This window comes from Ranitomeya imitator, chromosome 4, assembly GCF_032444005.1.
Source record: "Ranitomeya imitator isolate aRanImi1 chromosome 4, aRanImi1.pri, whole genome shotgun sequence".
In the NCBI taxonomy this organism is placed as follows: Eukaryota; Metazoa; Chordata; class Amphibia; order Anura; family Dendrobatidae; genus Ranitomeya; species Ranitomeya imitator.
Window position 1 is genome coordinate 160,817,544 of NC_091285.1, and position 26,441 is coordinate 160,843,984.

Sequence of the window (26,441 nt, forward strand, 5' to 3'; positions counted from 1 at the left end):
CGGCTCCTCTTTCGATTAGCTGGCATGGTGCATCGTTGGTAGAGTGTGACACTGTGGCAGGCTGGATAATCAAAGGAGGCATTGCGGATGCTGGCATGTTGTGGAAGGTTTGCAGGGCTTCCATCTTAGGACTCGGAATACTGACCTGGCCCAGGGTCCTGTAAATGTATTCATTCCTCTCTGCTTACCCTCCATTATGTACTTTGATGTGAGAAAGCCTGACACCTGCTGGTCATTTAGAAATATTCATGTAACCATCCTAAATGTGTTAATGGCGCAGTAATAGAGATCATGAATGAACAACACTATGTTTTGGGTTTCCAAAGGCAAAATACTAAAGGATCCATAAGAGTGCAGGTATAAAATGAGTAACATCGCCCCTGTAATTCTGTCCAGAACGCAAGGTTTTATGAAATCTCCGAAGAAGACCACCCAAAATTGCATTAAAATTGTTTTTATGCAGATGTAGATTTTTCAAAGAAGATGTCAGTACACAAAGAGTATGGACTGTCAAAGGAAATGTGGTGCGACCAAAGTAAAGCCTCTCCCCTGGGAATGTAGTCGGTGACCCCAAATATTAGAATGGATCTGGGACACAAACTAGTTTAATATAAGAGCCGGTTTTATTGTAAATACATACGGTCCAATACGTAAGACAGAGAAAAAGACCTGAAAAGGACTACAAAATACCCAGTAACAACTGTAGTGAGTGGTCTGACTCATGGAACCAAACTGTAAGGCTGAAGCTACACCGGGCCGCGCCGTCCTCATGAGAAAACCGCAGCGTACAGTCCGCTGTGACTATGGACTATGTGGTGCCAAGCCTCATCCTGCAGACTTACCCGTGTAGCCTCAGCCATACAAGTAGTGCTCCTAAATCCTGTACAACCAACGGTACAGCCCCGTACATCATGATGTGTGAGGAACAAATGCATAGGAGCGGGAGTCTACAGGTCCTCGACTTCCGATAGTTGGGCTGTTTAGTCCACCATATACACCAAGGTGTCGCCGATATCTACTTTCAAGCAGTTCTCGGCGATGTGGACTTTCTTCTCACTAAGGTCAATATGGAAGGCAGCTTGCTGAGAGATCACCACTTTACCAGAATCTTCTTTTCCGAGAACAGGCACTCGTCGGGGCCCCAGAACTGGGTCATCGTATCTCATAAGCTTCACCTTTGTAACATCTGGTAAGAAAAAACGTACGTGAGGTTAGAAAATGCTACATGCATACCTCATGTTCCCCATTACTAAATGGATGATTACGTACTGGAGAACATTTTTACATATAGAGAAAAAAAAAAAAAAAAACGGATCGGTCACCGGATTCACAATACAAACTGCATATATTATTGAACGGATCTCTTACGCTTTATGGGGCTGATGTGTTTACTGTAAAAATCCCACAAAATATTGGCTGTATAGTCCTGATATTAAAATAAGCATTTGAGGAGTCCTACTAGAGCTTGAATATTAGGCACAGGAAATTTCACAAAGAACCCAACAGCCATTTTTAGATGTATTTTCAATGTAAGTACACCAGTATCACCAGGTTTATGATATCTTTTTAAGAATATATGCAGGTTGTATTGGAAATACGGGTGCAACATGGCAGCAAATCCCTATGGCAGTTAGCTAAAACCTAAAAGACTATGTAATCTGCAATACATTCCTAGTACCACTACTAACTCTGCTGCAAAGTGCTGCTCCTGAGTAGGTGCTATGCGGAGGAGACAATACAATATATGTACTATGCTGCCGTGCATGGAAAAGTGCCCGACAGTCCGCTGGGCTTTATACACTTATTAACTGCATCAAGGACCCTCCACATATCGGCAATCAATGCATATCCTAGGAAAACGCCATAACTCTCTGGAGGTGGCGTCAGATTGAGAGCGCTGCAGCCAATCAGTGGCTCTGCTGATGTAGATACCACAAACTGATAAGCTCAGGGATTGGCTGCAGTGCTGTCGACATGATGTCACCTCTGCAGCCAAACACCACAAACTTGGGCAGCGCCAGAGAGCCAGCACTGGACCTGGGGGGGGTAAGTCAATTATTACAGTTTACTATTTTACAACAACCTGAGCCTATGCAGAAAGGTTTTAAGAAATGGGAAAAAAGCACTTTAAAGACCAACTTTTTCAGGATCATGCAGAAAATACTAGAAAAACAGGATTTTTGGTTGCTTACCGTAAAATCTGTTTCTTGAAGCCTCCATTGGGGGACACAGGAACCATGGGTGTATGCTGCTGCCACTAGGAGGCTGACACTATGCAAATAAAAAAGTTAGCTCCTCCTCTGCAGTGTACACCCCACCGACTGGCATTATACTCTTCAGTTAGTGAGAAAGCAGTAGGAGATAATGAAACAAGGTTGAAAAACCATAACCACAAACTTGAGAACTGTAACGTGAGAACAGTCATAGAACAGATAACAACAGAAAACATTGGGAGGGAGCTGTGTCCCCCAATGGAGGCTTCAAGAAACAGATTTTACGGTAAGCAACCAAAAATCCTGTTTTCTTTATCGCCTCTCATTGGGGGACACAGGAACCATGGGACGTCCCAAAGCAGTCCCAAGGGCGGGAAAACAGACTTCCATCAGGTCAGAGGACTCACCACTGCCGCCTGCAGGATCCTTCTGCCTAGGCTGGCGTCCGCCGATGCGTAGGTATGGACCTTGTAAAATTTGGCGAACGTGTGGATGGAAGACCAAGTTGCCGCTTTGCAAAGCTGTAGGGCGGAAGCCCTGTGGTGCACCGCCCAGGAGGCGCCGACTGCCCGGGTAGAGTGAGCCTTAATCCCAGGAGGGGGCACTCTGTTCTTGACCCGGTAAGCCTCCAAAATTGCCGTTCTGATCCAGCGAGCAATAGTCGCTTTAGAAGCCGGCTGGCCTCTGCGCATGCCATCAGGAATGACGAAAAATGAATCCGTCTTCCGGAAAGAGGATGTTCTATCCAGATAAATCCTCACTGCCCTGACTAGGTCCAGCTTGTTCAACGATCGCTCCAGAGGATGAGTCGGAGCTGGACAAAAGGAAGGTAGAACGATGTCCTCGTTGAGGTGGAAGGTGGAAACCACCTTAGGAAGAAAAGAAGGTGGAGGTCGGAAGACCACCTTGTCCTGGTGAATGACCAAAAACGGAGGGCGGCAAGACAGTGCCGCCAGCTCGGAAACGCGGCGAATGGACGTGATGGCCACAAGAAAGGCCACCTTCCAAGATAAAACTGATAGAGGAATCTCCCTAAGAGGTTCAAAGGGAGAAACCTTCAAAACGTCCAGTACCAGGTTTAGGTCCCATGCCTCCACAGGGGCCCTGTACGGCGGGACGGCGTGGGCTACCCCCTGAAAGAAGGTCTTAATCTGTGGCCGAGAGGCCAAGGTCTTCTGAAAGAGGATGGAAAGCGCAGAGACCTGACCCTTCAGGGAACTAAGAGCCAGGCCCGAATCCAGTCCTGCCTGAAGGAAGGCCAAAAGAGAAGGCAGGGAAAAAACCATAGGCGGCACGCGGTTGGACTCGCACCAACGGAAGTAGGCCTTCCAGGTGCGGTAGTAGATCCTGGAAGACGAAGGCTTCCGAGCCTGAATCATGGTGTGAATCACCCGGTCCGAAAGGCCGGACGCTCTTAGAACCGCGGTCTCAACAGCCACGCCGTTAAACTGAGCGACCGAGAATTCGGGTGGCAGATCGGACCCTGGGACAGCAAATCGGGCCTGTCTGGAAGGCACCAGGGAGCGTCCGCGAGAAGGTTGATGAGCTCCGCGAACCAAGCTCTCCTGGGCCAATCCGGGGCGATCAGGATGACCGGCACCCCTTCCGCTTTGATCTTCTTCAACAGTTTGGGAAGTAATGGAAGGGGTGGGAACAGATAGGGCAGCTCGAACTGTGACCAAGGAATGGCCAGAGCATCGACGCCCACTGCGAGAGGATCGCGTGACCTGGAGACGAATTGTGGAACCTTCCTGTTGATCCCAGACGCCGTGAGATCCACATCCGGAGTTCCCCATCGAAGACAAATCTGATGGAAGACCTCCGGATGCAGGGACCATTCCCCTGCCGCGAGACCCTCGCGGCTGAGGAAGTCGGCGGCCCAGTTTTCTACGCCGGGGATATGCACCGCGGATATCACCGGAACCGTTGCCTCTGCCCAAAGGAGGATCTTGGACACCTCGGCAAGGGCCAAGGAGCTCCGAGTCCCCCCCTGATGGTTGACATATGCCACAGCCGTGGCATTGTCCGTCTGGATCCGGACTGGAAGGCCCCTGAGAATCCTTTCCCAATGGCGGAGGGACAGAAAGATGGCCCGAATTTCGAGGACGTTGATCGGCAGCGCGGACTCCTGCAGCGACCAACGGCCCTGAACCGTCAGGTGGCGAAAAACCGCACCCCAGCCGATCAGGCTGGCATCCGTTGTCACCACCTGCCAGTGAACCGGAAGGAAGGACCTGCCCTGGGAGATGAGAGGAGACGTCAGCCACCAGTTGAGAGACCGCTTGACCCGAAAGGAGAGTCTGATCGGCCGATCCAGGGAGAAGACCGACCTGTCCCACTGAGACAGAATGGCTTGCTGAAGGGGTCGAGAATGGAATTGGGCGAAGGGAATCGCTTCCAAGGTAGCTACCATCCTCCCCAGAACCTTCATGGCCGATCGGAGGGAGGGAGGCCGAGGACCCTGGAGCAAGAGAATGTCCCGACAAAGGGTGGATCTCTTGTCCTTGGGAAGGAAGACTCTGGACTGACGGGTGTCGAAGAGCATGCCCAGAAAGATGATGCGCTGAGAAGGAATAAGGCAGGACTTCTTCCGGTTGACCAGCCATCCGAAACGGGATAAGGTGTCGAGAACAATGGACAAGCTTTCGTGGGCCTGAGCAAAGGACGGAGCCTTGATGAGGATGTCGTCGAGGTATGGAAACAGAACCAAGCCTCTGACTCTCAAAATGGCCATCAGCGCCGCCATGATTTTCGTGAACACCCTTGGCGCGGTTGCGAGACCGAACGGCAGGGCGACGAACTGAAAATGATCTTGTTGCACTGCGAAGCGCAGGAAACGGTGATGTCCGGGAAATATTGGAACATGTAGGTAGGCGTCCTGGATATCTATAGAGCATAGAAATTCCTGAGCCTCCATGGAAGCAATTACTGAACGAAGGGATTCCATCCTGAAGTGTCTCAGGCGAACCCTCCTGTTCAACAATTTGAGGTCCAGAATGGGACGAACCTTGCCGTCTTTTTTCGGTACCACAAAGAGGTTCGAGTAGAAACCCGTGTACCGTTCCTTTTCTGGGACGGGAACGATTACCCCGGATTTGAGCAGAGAAGCGATGGCTGCGAAGAAGCCCGGAACCAAACTGGGATCTTTTGGAGGACGAGATTGGAAGAAACGATCTCTGGGTCGGGAGGCGAACTCTATTTTGTATCCCGAAGACACAACTTCCCTGACCCATGCATCCTCTACTGCGGAAATCCAGACGTCCCTGAAACGGAGAAGACGGCCCCCCAACCTGGGAGTTGGGCTGGAGTCTTGCCGAGAGTCATGCGGAAGTGGATCTTCCAGTCCTGGGCCTGGACGATCTACCCTGGGAATAGCGAGGACGCCAGGACGGAGTGGGCCTGAAGGACACCGCCTTCTTCTCTTGACGTGCCTGTGGCCTCTGTTGCTGCTGGGAAAAGGCGTTTGACGCAGCGAAGCGACGAAAAGGCCGGAACGAGCGAAACTGCCGTCTAGGAGGAGGGCGACGAGGTTTAGCCTGGGGGAGAAGGGAACTTGTGCCCCCAGTGGCGTCCTTAATGATCTGGTCCAGCTGGGAACCAAAGAGACGAGAGCCCTGGAAGGGCAGACTAGTGAGGGACTTTTTGGAGGACAAGTCCGCCTGCCAGGCCTTGAGCCAAACGGTCCGGCGGATGGCAACGGCATTGCTGGAAGCCTGAGCCGCACAAGAGGCGACATCCAGGGAGGCGGAAACCAGGCATTCACCAGCGTGGGAAATCTGGTTGGCAAGTTCCGCTAATTGCGCGGGAGGAGCCCCGTCCAGGATACCTCGCCGCAGATCCTTGGCCCATTTTGAGATGGATTTTGAGGCCCAAGTGGAAGCAAAGGCCGGGCATAGCGCTGCTGAAGCCGCTTCGAAGGCAGATTTTGCGAAGGATTCTATAACTCTGTCGTTAGAATCCTTCAGAGACGCTCCGCCGGACAGTGGGAGCACCGTGTTGGTGGACAGCCTGGACACAGGTGGATCCACCGAGGGAGAGACCGTCCAATTGGCGGTAAGATCTGGTGAAAAAGGATATAACACCCCCAGGCGTTTTCCCCTCTGAAAACGTCTGGTCGGATTCTCTCTCTCTCTGGCCAGGATTTCCTCGAATTCAGGATGAGGGGCAAAAAATTTTGAAGGTGGTTTGGCCCGTCTAAACGAAACCGCCTGATCTGCGGGTTCCGTAGAGGGATCCTTAATGCCACAGGTTTGGTTTATAGCCCGAATGAGGTTCTGGACCGACTCACTCATGGTGGCGATTTGGCTAGGATCCAACTCCGACATCTCCTCTGAGGGCGCATCAGATAAAGCCTCGCCTGACTCAGGGGAGGAGGAACGGTGCGACACCAACCGCGGGGGAGGGCCGTGCGGCGAGATGGAACGCGAAGAGGACTCAGACCGACGTTCCTGTCTGGACCTTTTGTGGCTAATCAAGGAGGGCTCGGGCGGCGGTTCCTGCGACCCGCTGGCCACTGCAGGGGTCTGCAGGGGTAACCGATCCAGCGCGGACACCAGGGTTTGAGACACCCGTGTTAAATCGGCCACCGATTGTGACAGAGAAGCGGCCCAGCCTGGGATGGGGGGATCACTCTCTGGCGGAACAGCCGGGGGATCCTGGGCGGTGGGAGCAATCGGGTTGCTGCAGGACTGACACAGCGGGGAGGACTGACCTGAGGGAAGTTTGCTGTTACAGGACGAACATGCAAAGTACGTGACTAAGGTAGTAGATGAAGAAGAAGTAGGGGGGCGAGAGCGGCCCCCTTTAGAGGAAGACATTTTGAGGGACCCTGAAGATGCCAGTTGGTTAGGGGACAGTGGGCAGAGGGGGGTGTCAGACTGCAGTGCAGCTACTCACGGACCCGGTCCTGGAAGATGTCCCACTTGTCCTTGGTGGAGAAATCCCCTGGTGCTGAGCTCACAGAAGATGCGGGCGAAGGAGCGTGGCGCGCTGCGTGAGGCACTGCAAGGGCTGCTGCTGTGGTGTGAAGCGATGCTCACACCAGACGAGTGTCCCACAAGGAAGTCATGGGGCGGAGCTAGACGCAGAGGCGCCGGTGGGCAGGTCATAGTATGTCGGGCGGGAAAAAGCCCGCCCGCAGAAGCGGAAGTGACAGATCCGAAGACCGGAAGTAGGCCCCGGCCGAAGCCGGGGCCTAAATTAGGAACCGGCGGCCGGGGAACGAGCCGCGGCGCCGGTATAGAGCGCCGGAGCTATGCGCCGCGACGGGAGGCTGGCGGCACAGGCGCCGCAGCCTGCTAGGCTGCGCCGCTGAAGGGCGCCGCAGATCCACCTCCTGCGGCGCCGGAGCAGTGCGCCGCGACGGGAGGCTGGCGGCACAGGCGCCGCAGCCTGCCAGGCTGCGCCGCTGAAGGGCGCCGCAGATCCACCTCCTGCAGCGCCGGAGCAATGCGCTGCAGCGATAAGCAGCGCGATAGACTGCAGGGCTGCTGCGCTGAGGACTGTGCCCAGTGAAAAACCGCCGCGCTGATAGTGCGCCGCGGAAAGGAGCGAACAGCAGCCAAAAGCTGCCAAGAAAGAAGGTGCTGGTCACGGGTGAGAGCGCTGCGGCCAGAAAAGGGCCCCGCGCTGGAGCAGAAGGCCCTAGCAGAATGGGGAAAAAGCTGGAACTCCAGGAACCGATAAAAAAATCGACCGCGCCGCAAGGATACAGGCGATGACCGGGTAAGAGAGGGTCACCGTCTGGGAGCCCTTAACAAGAATCCCCCCCCTAACAAGGATCTGGGATGGGATAGGGGAAATACTCACCTAAAAAACATCCCACGCCGTACTAACCTTAAAGGAGGGTGAGACATCCAGGGCTGATGGACGTCCTCGTCTCCTCCAACCGACAGGCTCTGGTGGGCGAGTGGGTGGGGGACGGAGCCAGGACCGGACTTCTGAGCACGCTGGTGTGCCAGGATCTTGGTCCTGGTGAGGGATCTATGAGGATACGGGGTGGCAGTACACACCGTACTCATAGTCCGCTTGTGGGAATACAGGTGTGACTGCTCACCCTGTATCCCTCCGAGGAAAACTGAAAGAAAACGACGCACATTGAGGTAGATAAGGGTCTAATGAAAGACCCGTGTCCACCTCCTACTGACACTAAGCTAAACTGAAGAGTATAATGCCAGTCGGTGGGGTGTACACTGCAGAGGAGGAGCTAACTTTTTTATTTGCATAGTGTCAGCCTCCTAGTGGCAGCAGCATACACCCATGGTTCCTGTGTCCCCCAATGAGAGGCGATAAAGAAATTAACACAGGGTGAGGGAAACCATAACTATTCACATGGCCGGGGAATGTTACATTTTTTGTGCTTATGTCTTTTCCTTGTATTTTTCCAGGCGTCATATTTTTTTTTATCATTTTTCAGTCAACATGGCTGTATGAGGGCTTGTCGCAACAACAAAAAAATGCAATTCTACTTTTCGTTTTTGCTCCTTATGGTATTTTACATATTGGTTGTTTAAGTTTATAATTTGGTAGTTTAGACTTTTACAAATACAGCCATACCAAATGTGTTTAGTTTTGTCCTTTGTATTTAACGTGGGACATAGGGGGAGATTGATTGGAATTTTTCTTATTTTTTCATTTTTATTCAGCGTTACGTTTTCAGTGGTCTTGAACCTGCGATCATTTGTACTATATAATGCTACAGTATAAAGGAAAAGTAATGGTCTCCTATGGAGTCTGGCCTGGGGCTAAGCTTCACGGGAGTAGCAAGTTGGGAGACTTCAGCAGGTCCACATTTGCCCTGGTAGCCCATCGCGCCCTGCAATCATGTCGCTGGGGTGGCGGTGCATGCAGGCTCAAGGGGACAGCTCCATTTAAATGCTACGATCACAGATTGAGAGATGTCAGAAATAGACAGCAGCATGTAAATGGTTAACAGCCACAGCTGTTAAGAGACAGATGCCGGCTAGGTCATCTCTCCGACATCTACCTTCTGAGCCTCTTCCACACTTGTGAACCCCTGCACAGGATGTTTATTCATGGAGGCTAATGAAAGCATTTCGATCTAGGCTCTACCGATGCTGACGTATCGTGCAGAGGCACAGGAGAGCAGATATCCCCATGTGCTGCAGTCAATAATAATTTGGCTGTGGAGTCGGTAAGCCAAACCTCCGACTCCTCAATTTCCATGACATCGACTCCACCAAAATGGACTCCGACTCAACGACTCCACAGCCCTGCTCCTTTCCTGGCTACTTAATACAACTTGCGGTGTCTCATCAGCATTTCACCGACAGAGCTACACCATTTAATCATGACAAAAGCCTCCCTTGATAGGAGGAGGGGAACCGTGTAACTGAGAGGCAGCCTTTCTAAAGAGGAATTATACTCTGCTGCCGAATATTGAACACATTCTGTATGATCTTTGCAAATTACAGGGCTCGTATTTCCCACTGCGCGGAGCTCTGCGGAGCCCTCCTGGGTGCTTGGTCATCATGCATAGTAACAAGATGGTTCCTGAAAGACGTCTTCTTCCGCCTCCGCAATACTGATCAGAGAGACTGTATTTCACTCAGACGGTAATAATTGCTCATTAAAACCGTCCTCGCTGGCAGTCATTTGCTCAGATCCTCCAAGACTAGTGAAGCGCACTCATCCCAGCCCTTCTTCCTGCCTGCACGTTACCTTTGATCCCCCGATCAGTCTTCATTATGCGTCTTATTACGGAATCTCTGCTGTCTCCTTGTCGAATCTCAATCTTTGTGGAGAAGTGGCCATTTGACGGCTGTGGGTTCACCAGGAACACTGGCACTCCTGGCTATGGAAAATAAGGGACGTATAATATTAGCATTAATTTCACGAGCAGAACAATAGCCATCGTACACGAGAATGTCATAATACACATGAACGGCTGGCAGAAGATGAAAGACGCCTCCAGTTTAATTATCAGATTTTCTCTCCACTCTCCAGGAAGATGATAAATTAGTATTGAATGTGGCTCTCTATATATTTATGATTGCAATATAGGTGAATACTGGAACTTTCCTTTTAATCCAGCATATAAAACGTCAGTTTATTTGACAAAAAGTAAAAAAAAATGCAATAACTGACAAAAGTGCAAAACATATAACCTATTTCTGGTTTCTAAGTAAAGGCATTTTACAATTTCATTTTATGGCTATTCTGCTTCAGGTATGTGACATCTTACATTACGATGATGTATTGGGCTATAAAAAAAAAAGTGGTGGAATATCAGATCGTCATGCTGGTTTATTGGGTGTCAAATTAAACGAAGGACACTCGATTCTTCAACTGTTTTATACAGGTCAGGGCTTATGCTTCACTAACATAGAGGATGAAAAAAAAAAAAAAAAGACAAAAGTCCCTCAAGTTTAACCTAATGCTATAGTGAAGATCAAGAGGATGGCAATAAGTTATGGGAACCAGAATAAATCTCCCTATCACGCCCCATCCCTAGAAATCCAGTACCAAGAACATTTATATTTTATTAGAACGGCATCCGGGAACATGAACTTTTGTAGTGAATCAGCCATCAACACTACGTGGCAGAGATTAGCATTGCGTCACCGCTTTTACAGTAAAGAATCCCTCTCTGTGATCATGATGACGCTTTCTTTCCTGCAGATACAGGATACCCCCTTGTGATAGTTGAAGATTTTGATGCAATAACTGTATGGGTTACAGAACCTAAATATTGGACTAACTCTTACTAATCGGATTTGACAGTACATGGCGGTGATGGCTGCTCCTACTATTACGCCCATTTGTGTCTGTACAGGCAACGGATTTCTAAAACTACAGAGAAATAACTGATGAGGAATTTAGATTGTGAGCCCTAATGGGGACAGCGATGAGATCTATAAATATAATAGCACTATAGAAGTAATAGAAATAAAAAATCTAGCTCTCCTTTATAAACACTACATTGACTAACTCTTTACCTCCCATTCACCTCAATAAAGGGTTAAAAGCGTCATATATCACTGTGCTGCATACATTGGTAATGTGCTGCTTTCTGGACATTACTGGCAGAGCTTTCTGATGACAACACGTTTAATAAACAGAGCGGTTCCATCTACACTCTGTTTACACAGACTGTCACTGTTCTCGGCAGCACGTGTCCTGTGCAATGTGCTGCCGAGGACGATTATTTTTAGGCAATTTTTATGATTATCGGGAAGTTGGCATTCGTAACAACGCCTGTTCCTGATAGTCAGGCACCCTTACACTACCTGAAAAGGAGAAACGCTGCTCTAGATCGCCATGTTCCTTACCTCTGTTCTAAAGACAGAAAACGGTTTCCCAGGGCAACAGTCTTCCTTAATTTTCTCATCTGCATCCGAGGCAAATTTGACGTCGATCTGATCCATCTGGCAGAATAAGAGACGCACATTACATCAAGCACTCTTAGGAAATGACGGTAATAATACATGGCAGGACTGCTGTTATTTCTTTACCGCGTGCAATAATACAGATGTAGGGACGGGTTGGTCGATTTTCACCACTTTTACAAAATTGGTTGGAAACGACAGCACAATCCTTCCTTTATTTCATCTTAGAAATGCTCTCGGAAAAACGTCCCTCCTCTTGAGATTGTGCTGCGGCTTCGTATCTGGTATTGTTTCAGGGCATCACTGGCGGCTAATTAAATGTAAGCCGTTATCGGCTTCTTAGACAGAGTGATTGACACAAGCCGAGATGTGGTCGAAAAATAACGAGGCGAGTCAGGCGTCCGTGGGACAACTAAGAGGTCTGTAAACATTAACCTTGTGAAAGATAATGAAAGAGAACATGGCGCGCCGTGATGGGAGATATACTCACAATTAAAATTTGCTGCCTTTAGCAGCGGCAGGATAAATAATCCATAATTAACCTCTAATCCTTTCACCTTTAGTAGAGGCCATTTACAATCGGCTCTGTCAACACCTCAATGTTTGGTAATGCCGACTTCAGTAGAGCGCCGCTTTATCCCAGACTGGGATGAATGCCAGATGGCACAGGAGCGACTAAAGGTACCGTCACATTTAGCGACGCTCCAGCGATATAGACAACGAGCCGATCGCTGCAGCGTCGCTGTTTAGGTCGCTAGATGTCAAACACAGCAACTCCAGAACGATGCAGGAGTGATCCAGTGACATACTTATCGTTCTCGCTGGTTGTTAGCTCCGTGAAAAAACATTGCTGGCATCGTTGCTTTTGCTGTCAAACATGACGAATCACGCCGACCTGATGACCAAATAAAGTTCTGGACTTTCAGCTACGACCAGCGATATCACAGCAGGATCCTGATCGCTGCTGCGTGTCAAACACAACGAGATCGCTATCTAGGACGCTGCAACGTCACGGATCGTTGTCGTTCTCGTTGTAAAGTTGCTCAGTGTGAAGGTACCTTAAGTGCCAGGGCAAACAGAAGAAGGGAGAAAAGGAGGAGGAGTACTAACATCCAGGGAGTTGGTCAGATACACAAGGTTTTCCAGAAGAACAGCCCGCTCATCAAATTCCAGCTCGAGGTCCAGAATACGAGGTCCTTTCTTTTCTAAGTTTTCCTATAAGAAAAAATAAAAGAAATCAACAGGATAAAGTACTGGTGATTACTTCTTCCAAAATCCTGCAATGTAGTAGGGATCTTAATTTTTTCCTATAAGTCAGCACAAGTCAGAGAAGACTTAGGCCGGGGGCTACACGTTGACTTTCGCAGGAGCATAACACACCAAAATGGGGTCTCCTTGTGACTCTTGGGTACTGGTTAAGCTCGGTAAATTGGGTAGAAACGGAGTGCCAGCAAAAGTTTACACTAATATATGAAAGGTCTAGCTAATTGCCATGCCAGGCTAAAAAAATAAACCCTCAACAAGGAACATTATACAATAGTCCCAGATTTTCCTCCTAAAAGAACACTGACAGTTGACAAAAACGCACAAAGATAACATAAATGACAAGTCTTTCCTTACCTTGATCATAGCAACAAACGGCATGACTCGCTTCATGTATTTCTTCAGCTCAGGTAAGCCATTCAGTTCTGTCGATATGATTTTATTATCTGGCAGGTGGCCACCATTTGCCTAATGAAAACACAGAAAAAGCAATAAAATGGGGCAATTAGATGAAGTACAGTAGCTGTAAGATGGCTATGTACGATCAGCTTGTTACATAAGAAAGTGACGTGTCACAAACCAACGAAGGGTTCCTGCAACCTCCCTGAACCCTCCAAAAGAACATTATCAAAGGACATCTTGGTGGGTCACTGATTAGCACACTACTGAAGCATGGTGGTTCAGTGGTTAGCATATTATTGAAGGGTGATGATTCAGTCGTTAGCGCATTACTGGAGAATGGTGGCTCAATGGTTAGCACATTATTGAAGCATAGTGATTCAGTAATTAGCACATTATTGAAGCATAGTGGTTCAGTGGTTAGCACATTATTGAAGTATGGTGGTTCAGTGGTTAGCATATTATTGAAGGGTGATGATTCAGTGGATAGCGCATTACTGGAGAATGGTGGTTCAGTGGTTAGCACATTGTTGAAGCATTGTTGAAGCATAGTGGGTCAGTGGTTAGCATATTATTGAAGTATGGTGGTTCAGTGGTTAGCATATTATTGAAGTATGGTGGTTCAGTGGTTAGCATATTATTGAAGTATGGTGGTTCAGTGGTTAGCATATTATTGAACGGTGGTGATTCAGTGGTTAGCACATTACTGGAGAATAGTGGTTCAGTGTAACCATTATATGTTTCACATTATAATCACATCATTGAAGCATGGTGGATTAAACATTAGTAAAGAATGATGGTTCAGTAATTAGAACTTTATTGAAATATGGTGGTTAAGTGGTTATCACACTATTGAAATATGGTTCGGTGGTTAGATTATTGAAAAATGGTGGGTCAGTAGTTGGCACATTATAGAAGCATGGTGGTTCAGTAGTTAGCACATTATTGAAGCATGGTGGTTCAGCAGTTCGCACATTATTGAAACATGCTAACTCCGGGATTAGCATATCACTGATGTATAGTTCAGTGGTTATCACATTATTGAAGATGGTAACTCAGGGATTAGCATATCATTGAAGTATGGTTCAGTGATTAGCACTTTAAGCATGGTGGTTCAGTGGTTAGCCCTGTTGAATAGCAGCACACACACACACAAAAAAAAGTATGTGGGTCAATTTAGAAAGTCCTAATGGGGATAGAGAGGGCTCATAATCTCTGTCTAGAACTATGTACATAGATACAATTACTAATAAGTGATATGCTTCACTGCCCGTCACTTCCACAAGAGACTAAACCTACAGCACACCATTAACCTTCTAAAGTCACACAAAGTATCCAGACAGCATCAGCCAGCAATATTAGCCACTTTGTCATATCCTACATAGGTCAGTCAGTTGGTAGTTTGAACCTCCTTATGAAAGCTGCTTATGAGAGCCGCAGACTGGGTGCAAACATCAAGTTTGGGAAAGAAGCGCTGTGTGTCCAGGCTTTATCTGCGCAATATTTGGCGACTCTGCAGTTGAATCCAATATTCATACCGTTACATTGTTCGCTCATTCTGAACCACAATCCAGTTCTGCCAAATCACCCTCTTGACAATACGTAGAATTCTGCCAGGCAGCTCACCTCATAATGCCTGCGGAGGGCTGATAACGTAATGTGTTGCCATGGTGGATATGTCTTGGCCACGTAGATGGTGCAATGCGATGGCTTCAGAGGTGGCGCTTTGTCCCCTTTCTGAAAAAGTAGAACGTGATGAATAAGCCTTGTGAGGCAGGACGGCATATAGCAGATAATGCTTCAAACACATGCACACCCTTACCTTCCCCTTAGCCGGAGCCATGTAGTTCTTGAGTCGGAGCCGCAGGTCGTGAGCAGTTTCTGTTAAGTACTGCGAGGAGCGGATCAGGACTTCATCTGCTGGGCCGGCGACTGGCCAGGACGCATGCATAAGTGAAGCCGGCTGTAGAAAACCCAGTATGACATATTAGCTATGCTCTATACAAGCAAGTGATGAGGAAACCAGATCCTCGTCACTACTTATAGCACAAAAGGGAATACTCATTTCAAGAAAATATACTGTTTCCAAAGATCTGTCAACACATAAATCAAATTTATAATCTACCCATAATCTCACATTATTCCAACATGGGTACACTTGTCCCTAACACGAAGAAAGCAGCTGCGTATTAGTAACTAGTGAGGCATGTGGCGGTTATAGAGTTGCGACCCCACTCTGAAAGCCACTTTGAAGACATGTCCTGTTGTAGCAGATTTGGTACAGTTCTGTATTAAATTTTGAAGTCCACACAACGTAATGCTACATTAAGTGCAGCGTTTGCCAGTTATAACAGCTGATTATAGCAGGTCACTCTCCACAAGGAGAAACCTTACCCCTTATTCCTCAGTCCAGAGCCTCTCACCTAGCCAAATCAGATCTCATACTTTGCGCTGATGAGGGGCCATTAGCCCGAAAACACCGTGTTTGCAAATTGAGATTCTAATTTGGCTTTTATCCCAAGTCATAATGCAAGACTCGATAAAGGGTTGATTGTGACTTGTAGGATCGCTACTTCCAACAGGTGGCGCTATAGAGTTCGTCTTAATCCTCTCTGAAGAGGCAATTTGCAATCAAAAATATGAGGACATTTATTCTGTGCCAAAAATAAGAGGTACTTTAGCGCCATGGCGTCAGATGCAAGTCAAAGAGAAAAGTACCATTTCCTTTAGAGACTCAAATTGTAGACATTTGCTACAATTTACAGCATCTTAAAATGCCGGTGGGCAGACATTTCTATAGACGCACGGATCCCTATTTACACTCCCAATGAACGAAGCATGAAGTGCTGGAGCTGGAGAGAGGAAAACACTTTTTATATAGAGGAAAGTGTTTCTCAACACAGAAATCTTTCTCACTAGAAAAATGGAAAAAAAAATTGCTGCAGATGTATTCATCAGACTATCCGCGTAACATGCCGTATCCACTTAGCATACCACATAATCATCATCAGCATGACAGGGCGTAGGACCCTTTAATCCCCTCATGACCAGGCTATTTTCATTTTTTGTTTTTCCTCCCTTTCTTGTGAGAACCCTAACCTTTTGTTTTTCATCCACATACCCATATGATGGCTTGTTTTTTTTGCAACATGAGTTGTACTTTTGAATGACACCATTTTATTATGTGATGCACTGGAAGGTGGGGAAAAAATTCAAATACATTGAAACTGCAAAAAAAGTGTAACTTCAACATATTTTTTTTTTGGGGGGGGGAGGAAGGAGGAGGGGGGAGGGTTATTTACCATGTTCACCATACGGTAAAACTGATCGGGCAATATAATTCTCCAGGTCAGTACGATTACACAGATACAAACAAACATACATATTTTTTTCATTTAAGCGGTGAAAAAAAACCCCGGAAAATTCTAAGAACAATGTTGCTTGTGTCGCCATATTCCATTTTATATAGGGCAGGGTGACGGCTTATTTTTTGCGCCCTGATCTGACATTTTTACTGATACCCTTTTGGGTTAGATACAATATTTTGATGGCCTCATTGCATTTTACTGCAGTTTTGTAATTCAGGCATTTAAGTTTATTTTTTTTCTTGTTACACGGTTTACTAATCTGATTATTTCATATTTTGATAGACCGGACTTATGAGAATGCAGCAATACCAAATACATGTATTGTTTTGTTGTCTTTTTTTAAAAAATTTTTTTACTTTTCAAGGGGAGGGATTTGAACTTTTATATTTTTTTCCCATATTCTTAAAAACTTTTTTTTCCCACTTTTTACTGTGTTTGTTAGTTTCCTTAAGGGAACTGCACCTGTGATTGTCTGCTCACTTGTACAACAATATAATAACATACACATATTTGGTATCTCTGCATTCAGAAATGTCCAATGTATCAAAATATAAAATAAATTAATCACATCAGTAAACGGCGTAATGAGAAACAAAATTGAATCAAAACATTGTATCTACTCCAAAATGATATATAAATAAACAGAAAAACAAAAAGCAGCACAAACAAAATATTGTTGGGTGCAAAAGCCTTGCAGGCATGTACCAAACCTTGTAAATAAATCAAAAAAATTGAAGGCAGCACGCTAGTAAGTAGAAATTCACGTGCAGTTTACCAGCCCATATGCAACATTTTGATCCCAAACGTGGACCTTTTTCAAGGCCAATAACCTGTACGTGAATTTCTACTCACTGGCGTGCTGCCTTCAATTTTGGGGTGTGTGTGTGTGTGTGTGTGTATATATGTTCATTTATTTATTTTCATTATCACCCATCATTTATTATTATATCTTTTGTCCAGTTCTGATGAAGGTCCATAAGTAGGAACGAAACGTTAAGTATGAGGATTGCCAATTAATCTTGTTTTCATTCACTGCAACTTTTTGAGTGCCAAGTACTTCTATTGCTTTCACAGGAGACATGTCATGACAAGCACAAAGGTCTTCAGGAGACCACTGGCTTCAATTGCAAACCACTGGCACCCTGTGATCACCTGGAATGATGCGACCCCCTGAAGGCATGTGTTAAATGCTGCTGTTAATCTCTAACAACCGCAGGCAGAGCTACGCTGCACCCATGGCTGTTAGAGGCAGATGATTGCTGAATAACTCACCCATCATCTGCCGGGAAAGACGAGGGCTTGGCTTGGAAGTCAGGGACCAGACATTTGTCATTTGTCGGGTAGAGGTTAATAAACACACTTCTATGTAATCAGTGCTACAGGATAACATTTTAGAGGCTAGCAGTATGACATACCTTCCCGAGTAGTGACCACACATATTCACACAAATGAGGACAGATGGGAGCCAGCAGCAACGTCTGGATTTCAATAAAGCGGAAGACTAAGGCTTGGTGCATGCCTTCAATGGCGAGTTCTCTGTATTTATCCTTTGCAGCCTGCAAAACAATGGTAAGTAGAGAGATGTGGTATGGTATATTGCATATCCTGCTGTTAATAAGGACATAGATGGAGGACATAGTGGAAAATAACAACAAATGGAGAAAGAGAGGGATTTTTGGTTCTTACCGTAAAATGTCTTTCTTGGAGCCTTCATTGGGGGACACAGGTAACAATGGGTGTATGCTGCTGGCCCTAGGAGGCTGACACTATGCAAATAAAAAAGGATAACTCTTCCCTGGCAGTATACACCCTCCGACAGGCACCAGGCAATTCAGTTGGTGCAAAAGCAGTAGTAGGAACAAGAATAAAACTCAACCTATGTACCAACCCTCAACAACGGCACGTTGGCCAATACGGTATAATATAAAGGGAGGGTGCTGTGTCCCCCAATGAAGGCTTCAAGAAAGATTTTACGGTAAGAAACAAAAATCCCTCTTTCTTTCTCGCCTCATTCGGGGACACAGGTAACCATGGGACGTCCAAAAGCAGTCCCTAGGGCGGGATATTCTGCAGAAAAAGAGGAGTTAGGTCGGCCGGTCAGAAACCACCACCTGCAGTATCCTCCTACCCAGGCTCGCATCCGCAGAAGCCTGAATATGCACTTTGTAGAATTTTACAAAGGTGTGAATGGATGACCACGTTGCGGCCTTGCAAACCTGCGAGGCCGAAGCTTGGTGACGAACTGCCCAGGAAGCTCCCACAGCCCGGGTAGAGTGAGCCTTCACCCCCGACGGAGGCCGTTTGTCTTGAACATGGTATGCCTCCAAAACCGCCGAACGGATCCAACGAGCAATTGTAGACTTGGAGGCGGGGAGCCCCTTTCGCCGCCCTTCCGAGACGATGAACAGAGAATCGGCCTGACGAAAAGAGGCAGTTCTGGCGAGATAAATTTGTATAGCCCTGACCACATCCAACTTGTGAAGAGATTTCTTCAAGGGATGAACCGGGGAAGGGCACAAGGAAGGGAGGACAATGTCCTCATTGATGTGAAAAGCCGAAACAACCTTTGGTAGAAAGGAAGGAGCCGGACGAAGAACCACTTTGTCCTGATGAAGGACTAGGAAGGGAGGACAGGATAATGCCGCCAGCTCCGACACTCTTCTAATGGAGGTGATGGCGACCAAAAAGGCCACCTTCCAGGATAGAAGCGAGAAGGAAATGTCCCGAATCGGTTCAAAAGGCGCACGCTGGAGGGCGTCCAAAGCGAGGTTGAGGTCCCAAGGCTCGACAGGAGGACGATAAGGGGGAGCTATATGAGCGACCCCCTGGATGAAGGTTCTCACCTGAGAACATGGCCTCAGGGAGGCCATGTCTCTTTGAAAAATAATGGACAGAGTGGAAATCTGACCCTTCAGGCCATGTGCACACGTTCAGTATTTTTCGCGTTTTTTTCGTGTTTTTCGCGATAAAAACGCGAAAAAAACGCTTACATATGCCTCCTATTATTTACAGTCTATTCCGCATTTCTGGTGCAAATGTTGCTTTTTTTTCCACGAAAAAAAATCGCATTGCGGAAAAAAAAGCAACATGTTCATTAAATTTGCGGAATTGCGGGGCTTCCGCACACCTAAGAATACATTGATCTGCTTACTTTCCGCATGGGGCTGTGCACACCATGCGGGAAGTAAGCAGATTATGTGCGGTTGGTACCCAGGGTGGAGGAGAGGAGACTCCTCCACGGACTGGGCACCATATAATTGGTAAAAAAAAAAGAATTAAAATAAAATAGTGATATACTCACCCTCTGATGGCCCCGGAGTCTTCCCGCCTCTCATCGGTGCACGTTGCCACTTCCGTTCCTGTAGAAGGTGTGTGAAGGACCTGCGATGACGTCACCGTCTTGTGATTGGTCGCGTGACCGTGACGTCATCGAAGGTCCTGCACACACACCATCTGTAGGAACAGACGCCGCTGAGGAGATCGGCTGTCTGTAGGTAAGTATAACCATTTTTTTTTATTTTTTTTTTATTATTTTTAAACATTCCATCATTTACTATTGATGCTGCATAGGCAGCATCTATAGTAAAAAGTTGGTTACACTTGTCAAACACTATGTTTGACAAGTGTGACGAACCTCTCAGTCAGTTTTCCAAGCGATGCTACAGATCGCTTGGAAAACTTTAGCATTCTGCAAGCTAATTTCACTTGCAAAATGCTAAAAAAAAACAGGAACCTCTCAGGAGAAGTCCTGAGAGGTGGGAGGGCTGTGTGTGAGGACGAGAGAGCAGGAAACGTCTTCCCGGGGGCAAAGAAAATTCTATCTTGTAGCCCGAAGTGACGATCTCCCTGACCCAGGCGTCGTCGACTACCGAAAGCCACACCTCTGAGAACAGGAGAAGTCGGCCTCCCACCCTGGAGGGATTTCCAGGTGGGGGCGACCCGTCATTTATTAGAGAACCTGAGGCCCCGAGATCCAGATGGTCTTGCGGGGTGGCTCTTAGCCCTCCAGCGCTGTGGAGGCCTGAAAGAAGGTTTTCTTCGGTTTCCTTGCGAGGAAGAACGGTCCTGGTTGGGGTTTCCTGAGGAGGCGAAGGACCGAAAGGGACAAAAGGACTGGGGGCCCCTCCGGTTGAAGGGACGTTTCGGCTTGTATTGGGGTAAGGAGGTACTCTTACCACCCGTAGCGTCCGAGATCATTTGATCCAGCTGCGTGCCGAAGAGTCTAGAACCCTGGAAGGGCAGACCATTGAGGGATTTTTTAGAAGCGGGGTCAGCGTTCCACGCTTTTAGCCAGAGAATCCGGCGAATGGCCACAATGTTGCGGTTAGCCCTGGTGGAGCAGGCCGCTGCATCAAGGGAGGCATTCATGAGGTATTTTCCCGCAAGAGAAATCTGATCCGCCAATTCAGACAGTTCCTCAGCAGGAGCAGAGGCCAAAATGCTCCTGCGCAGGGTTTTGGCCCAGGCTGACACAGCCTTGGCTACCCAGGACGAGGCGAAACTAGAGCAGAGGGAGGCTCCGGAAGCCTCAAATGCCAATTTTGCTAATGCCTCGATTTGCCTGTCCGTGGGATCCTTAAGGGAAGCCGCATCCGGGATAGACAGAACCGTCTGCGAGGATAGCCTGGAGACGGGAGGGTCGACCTTAGGAGACTCGGACCATTTGGAAACAAGGTCGGAGTGAAAAGGGTATAACACATCAAGCCGTTTCCTGCCAGGGAAACGCTTGCCAAGATTTTCCCAGTGTGTAGAGGTAGTGTTATCAAACTCCTTGTGATTAGGAAAAACCCTAGAGGGATGTTTAATCCGTTTAAACGCAACGGAGACGTCCTGAGAGCTCGCTTCATCCTCCTTAAGATCAAGCGTCTGAATGATAGCCGAAATAAGGCTATCGACCATCTCCTGTGTTCTGGAAGTCTGATCTGCATCAGAGTCAGATTCCGACAGAGGATAGGTCAGACCCGACGTCCGCCTGCGAGGAGGGGGAACGGACAGATAGGGGAATCCCATCCAGGGAACTGGAAGAGGATCTAGATAAGGTCCTTTTTCTGTCTCTTTTGTCCGGTCTGCCTCTGTGAGGGTCTTGGACAGGTGCGAGCGAATCGCCGTGTGAGGCGTTCGTGGCACTGGTGGCATTAGAGAGAAGCAGGATACATTCAAGTGCCTGGACCAGGGACTGAGACACCTTAGTCAGGTCGGACACTGATTGAGACATAGCAACCGCCCACTCCGGGGGGAGGGGGGGGGGGTGCACTCATCCCGGGACCTAGGAGCTTCCTGACATGGTGGGAGGAACGCAGGACGGGCAGAAAGGTGAAGGCTGACCTGAGGCCCACTTTTTCTTACAGTGAGCGCAGGCATAATGGATGGCCGTAGTGGCAAAGGTCGGGGTGGGGTCGGACATAGGTGGATATTACCTTGTCCTGGAGCGGAGAAGTACTGCCGGGAGGAGTTGAGCCCGAGAGAGCAGTAGCGCTGAGCCTGCTGAAAAACAGCGACAGCGGTAGCCGCAGGTGCCTGTGTTCCCCAGAAAATCTTCTGTCCCACAAGGTGTGCAGACGCTGACAGGGAGCAGGAAGTGGTAGAAAGAGCGCTGAGAGAGCGCGACGCTGTGGGCGGACACAAGCGCTGAAGGGGGAAGCAAAAGAAACGCCCCCAGCAGCGCTGAAAGATTCCCGGCCGCAATACTGCCGGCCGCCACCAGAGGGCGCTCAAGTGCCAAAAGAAGGAGAAAAGCCAGGAGAGACAGAAAAGAATGGCGGGTGCGCGCCTGCAAGTTTAAATAAAAAGGAGGGAAAGAATGCCGGCGTTCTGTGAAGCCCTTTCCCCGTGGTTTAGCGCGTCCCAGCGCCTGAAAATGCGACCCTCTCCCCTATCAAAAGGGAAGCCTGGTAGGATATATGGAAATCGCTGCCGGGCAGGGTGGGGGAAGGAAGGGGGGGGAGGGGGGCTTTGTTGATTGAAGATCCCCTATCTGGAAATGAAGAACCATCAGGATCCCTGGTAGGAGAGGATCCTGGAAGAAGTCCTCCATCCCGCGCTACGAACTCACCGGCGCAGAAGACGGCGTCGACTCCTAACCAGGGGGAGAGGGTCACTGGAAGGGACCGCCATCTTACTCTCAGCCCACTCCGGGGAGAGGGATGAGGAGGGGAAATGGGCAGGACCGGCCACCGAGGAAGAAGGTCACCCTGAACACCCGAAGGGTGACACGGGACAAGTCCTGCCCAGCGGGTCCGAGAGGGTGCGATGTGGGTGATACCACACTGCTCTCTCGGTCGCTCAAAGTGGGGAAAACAGGGTGAGAAAACTGCACCCTGTTACCCTGAAGGAAAAATCTGAAAAAGAAAGGGAAAAGGTTAATAAACAAAACAAATCCCTGTAAAAAAAATGCGGATCTGGTGTTAGATCTACGTCCGCCTCCTACAGACACTAAGAAAAAACTGAGTTGCCTGGTGCCTGTCGGAGGGTGTATACTGCCGGGGAGGAGTTACTTCTTTATTTGCATAGTGTCAGCCTCCTAGTGACAACAGCATACACCCATGGCTACCTGTGTCCCCCAATGAGGCAAGAAAGAAATGGCTTTATTTCATTACCCAGAACAAGCACAATGTGAGCAACTATGAGACTCACAGTTTTGCTCAGGCCCCTCTGAATTTCCCAGATCTCAATCGGATCAAACATGGTGGTCTAGAAAAAGACGACCGATCCATGGAGGCCGCTTCACACAACTTACAGAAAGTGCAAGTACGACCTAAGTGCCAGACACCACAGGGCACCTTCAGGTCTACAAGAGTCCATGCCTCTATGGCTCAGAGCAGTTTTGGTGACGAGATGGGAACAATTGGTATGGATGATCGCTGCATGCACAACATCAGCAAAAGGGCACGAGGAGACCTACAGCACAGGAAAAGAATCAAAGTCTGCCTCACATGTAAGGAAACTACAATTCTCACCTGAAACTCAAAGAACCCGGTTTTTAATGCTTCTTTAAACATCATTTTTTCATAGTTCTGCTCAGTTTTCAAAATTCCAGCATTCATCTCACTGAAGAGAAGAGGTCAGGGTTACAGTTAGAATGACAAAAGGATAATATCGTATAATTTAAAAAAAAACTAAACTAACTGATATACTCAGTGATCTCAACTGTTTTTTAGTATTAATATATTAAATAATTGAAGAAATGAGCGAGTATACTCGTTGCTTGAGTTTTCCCGAGCACGCTTGGGGGGGGGGGGGGAGGGGGGTCTCTTTGTATTTGTTAGTGCTAGGAGATTTAGCTTTCGTCGCCTCAGCTGCATGACTTACGTGTACTCAGGCTGTCTAGCAGCCGTAAACCATGCAGCTGAGGAGACGAAAAATAAATCTCCGAACACTAACAAATACTCGGAGACCACCCGAGCGTGCTCGTGAAAACCCGAGCAACAAGTATACTCACTCATCACTAATAAGGAGCATTTTCTTGGAGGTCTTAAGAAAATCGTTAAGCAGTTGTCCAGATTTATGGCCCTTTCATGGGAACAACCACCAATTTTAAAGGTAATCGGTCACTGTGTAATGAGTGCCAACTGATCACAGCCTAGCCCTGCCAAGACGGCTGGAAGCGAGCGACTGGATGGAGAATACAACTTAATTTTCTGCCTGCAGCCATGCTTCCCATTACACTGCTACTTATGTCTATAATCGTATTACCCGACAGACCATCGCTATGGCTGAAGGTAAATACCATTTTCATTTATTTGCTGATGGGTTTCCCTTACGTTGTGGAGGGTCTGACTCTTGGCATACCCACAATCAGCTGTTTGCAGGGGTCTTGGTAGTAGAGCGAGCACGGCATCCTCCTCACCGTTTACCAGGCAAGCCCTGCACTTTTACTGTGTACTCAACATTAAAGCTTCATCCTATCCAAGTGAATGGGACTGAGCTGCGATCTCAACACACAGACACTGCAAAAATAAAGTTCTGCTGAAAGAAGCAGTGTAAGCGACGAAGGGGACGTGCCGCTCTTATAAGCTTGCAATCTTTTGACAACTGATTTGACAGGTGTCAACTTTATATCTATGGCCTGTACTAAGACTGCAAAACCTTCAACCCTTTCACGCCATGGCCATTTTCTGTTTTTTTTTTTTTTTTACCAAGTGCGGTGAAATAAGTAATATGATTCCCTAGGTCAGTAGGAGTACGCAGATACCAAACATGTCTAGTTTATTTTTTATTTAAATGGAGAAAAAAAAAATCGAAAATTTGTATTAAAAAGTTTGTATTTGTCGCCTTTTCCAATGGCTTCTCCATTTTTCGTGATCTCGGGTTAGCTGAGGGCTTATTTTTTGCGTGCCGATCTGATGTTTTTATTGATACCATTTTGGGGCACATACACTGTTTTCATTGCCTGTTGTTGCATTTTATTGCAATGTTGAGGTAGACAAAAAAAACCATGGAATTCTGACGCAATGTTTTTCTCTCATTACGCCGTTTACTGATCTCATTAATTTACTCTACATTTTGATAGATCTGACATTTCTGAATACAGCGATACCAAATAGGTGTATGTTTTTACATAGTTTTATTTTCACTGTGGTAAAAAAAAAGTTGTTTTTTTTATTTTCATATTTAACAGCTTTTTCTTTCTTCACTTTTTACTTTATTTAATAGTCCCCTTAGGGTATGTTTCCACGTGCAGGAAACGCTGCGTGTCTGACGCTGCATAGAGCCACAGCGTCAGACACGCAGCGTCCAGATGTTACAGCATAGTGGAGGGGATTTAATGAAATCCCGTCTCCACTATGCGTGGTAACACGCACGCGGCGGCCCTGCGACTCCGGACATGCTGCGCGACTTTTCAGATCGCAGCATGTCCGTATATCTTGCGGCGACGCTGCGTCGCCGCAAGATATAGCACAGGGCCCTATGCGATGGGTGCGATGATGCCGGATGTGTGCTGTGAACACATCCAGCATCATCGCGTCCCAGAAGGGGGCGGGGCTTAGCGCAGAGCGGCTAAGCCGCTCCGACGATACCGCCGGCCATCCTGATCGTGGACACGCAGCCTTAGGAGACTTGCAGCATTGATCATCCGATCGCCTCTGCTATACATCACATAGCTGTAGCACTGCTATGTATAGCAAAAAACACTATCTCCTATGAACGCCGGCTGTGAGCCGACATTCACAGGAGATTCACAATGACAGGCAAAGGGGTCTTCTGTAGCCCCCGGCTGTTATCACAACCCATTGGTGCCCCACAATCACATGACAAGGGCACCGATGGGCAGGATTTTTGACGTGCTTCCGTCTAGCCAGTGTTATATCCTGCTGTCAGAGATTTAAGTGGTCCATCCACTGCCACTAAAGACATAAAACACCCGAGTACAGCTCTGTACACTGAGCGGTGACTGGATGCCGAGCGCTGCAAGGAGGAATAAAGCTCGACAGCAGCATACATCAATGGTTACCTGTGTTCCCCAATGAAACGAAAGCTAATTTCCTCCTGGCAGCAGGGCTCTAAGTGCTGGCGCTACTTTGCACTTTGCCAGAAAAGTAATAGACTATAAGGAGGCTATTTTTACCTTTTCATAAATGTATACAAATAGTTAATCGGCAGCAGAGCACAAGGTAACTAGAGACTAATATTGTTTTTCTGCAGAATAGAATAGGGGCCCGACTTATCAAGAATCTAAAAAGATAAACTGGTTCCCATCGCAACCAATCAGCTCTCAGCTTTCTGTTTTCAAACAGATCAGGTAAAATGAAAGCTGTGAGATGATTGGTTGTTACGGGCAACAAAGACCGTTATCTTTTCGGTAGTTTTGATAGATATGTCCCCAATTCTTATAGGAAAAATAAAAGTAAAAC

General features: G+C 47.6%; 1 protein-coding gene across 1 annotated transcript in view; it reads right to left on the reverse strand.

The window, feature by feature from the left end:
* Positions 1 to 601: 601 nt before the first annotated feature.
* LARS1 (leucyl-tRNA synthetase 1) overlaps positions 602 to 26,441 on the reverse strand; it is a 95,886-nt gene continuing 70,046 nt past the window's right edge. The window contains exons 24-32 of the mRNA XM_069764067.1: positions 23,547 to 23,637; positions 18,006 to 18,146; positions 15,045 to 15,185; positions 14,849 to 14,959; positions 13,181 to 13,291; positions 12,671 to 12,775; positions 11,504 to 11,599; positions 9,894 to 10,026; positions 602 to 1,186 (exon numbers count right to left, since the gene is read on the reverse strand). Of these exons, the coding sequence (XP_069620168.1) occupies positions 981 to 1,186; positions 9,894 to 10,026; positions 11,504 to 11,599; positions 12,671 to 12,775; positions 13,181 to 13,291; positions 14,849 to 14,959; positions 15,045 to 15,185; positions 18,006 to 18,146; positions 23,547 to 23,637 (1,135 nt within the window). The 3' untranslated portion in view covers positions 602 to 980. The remainder of the gene's footprint in view (positions 1,187 to 9,893; positions 10,027 to 11,503; positions 11,600 to 12,670; positions 12,776 to 13,180; positions 13,292 to 14,848; positions 14,960 to 15,044; positions 15,186 to 18,005; positions 18,147 to 23,546; positions 23,638 to 26,441) is intronic.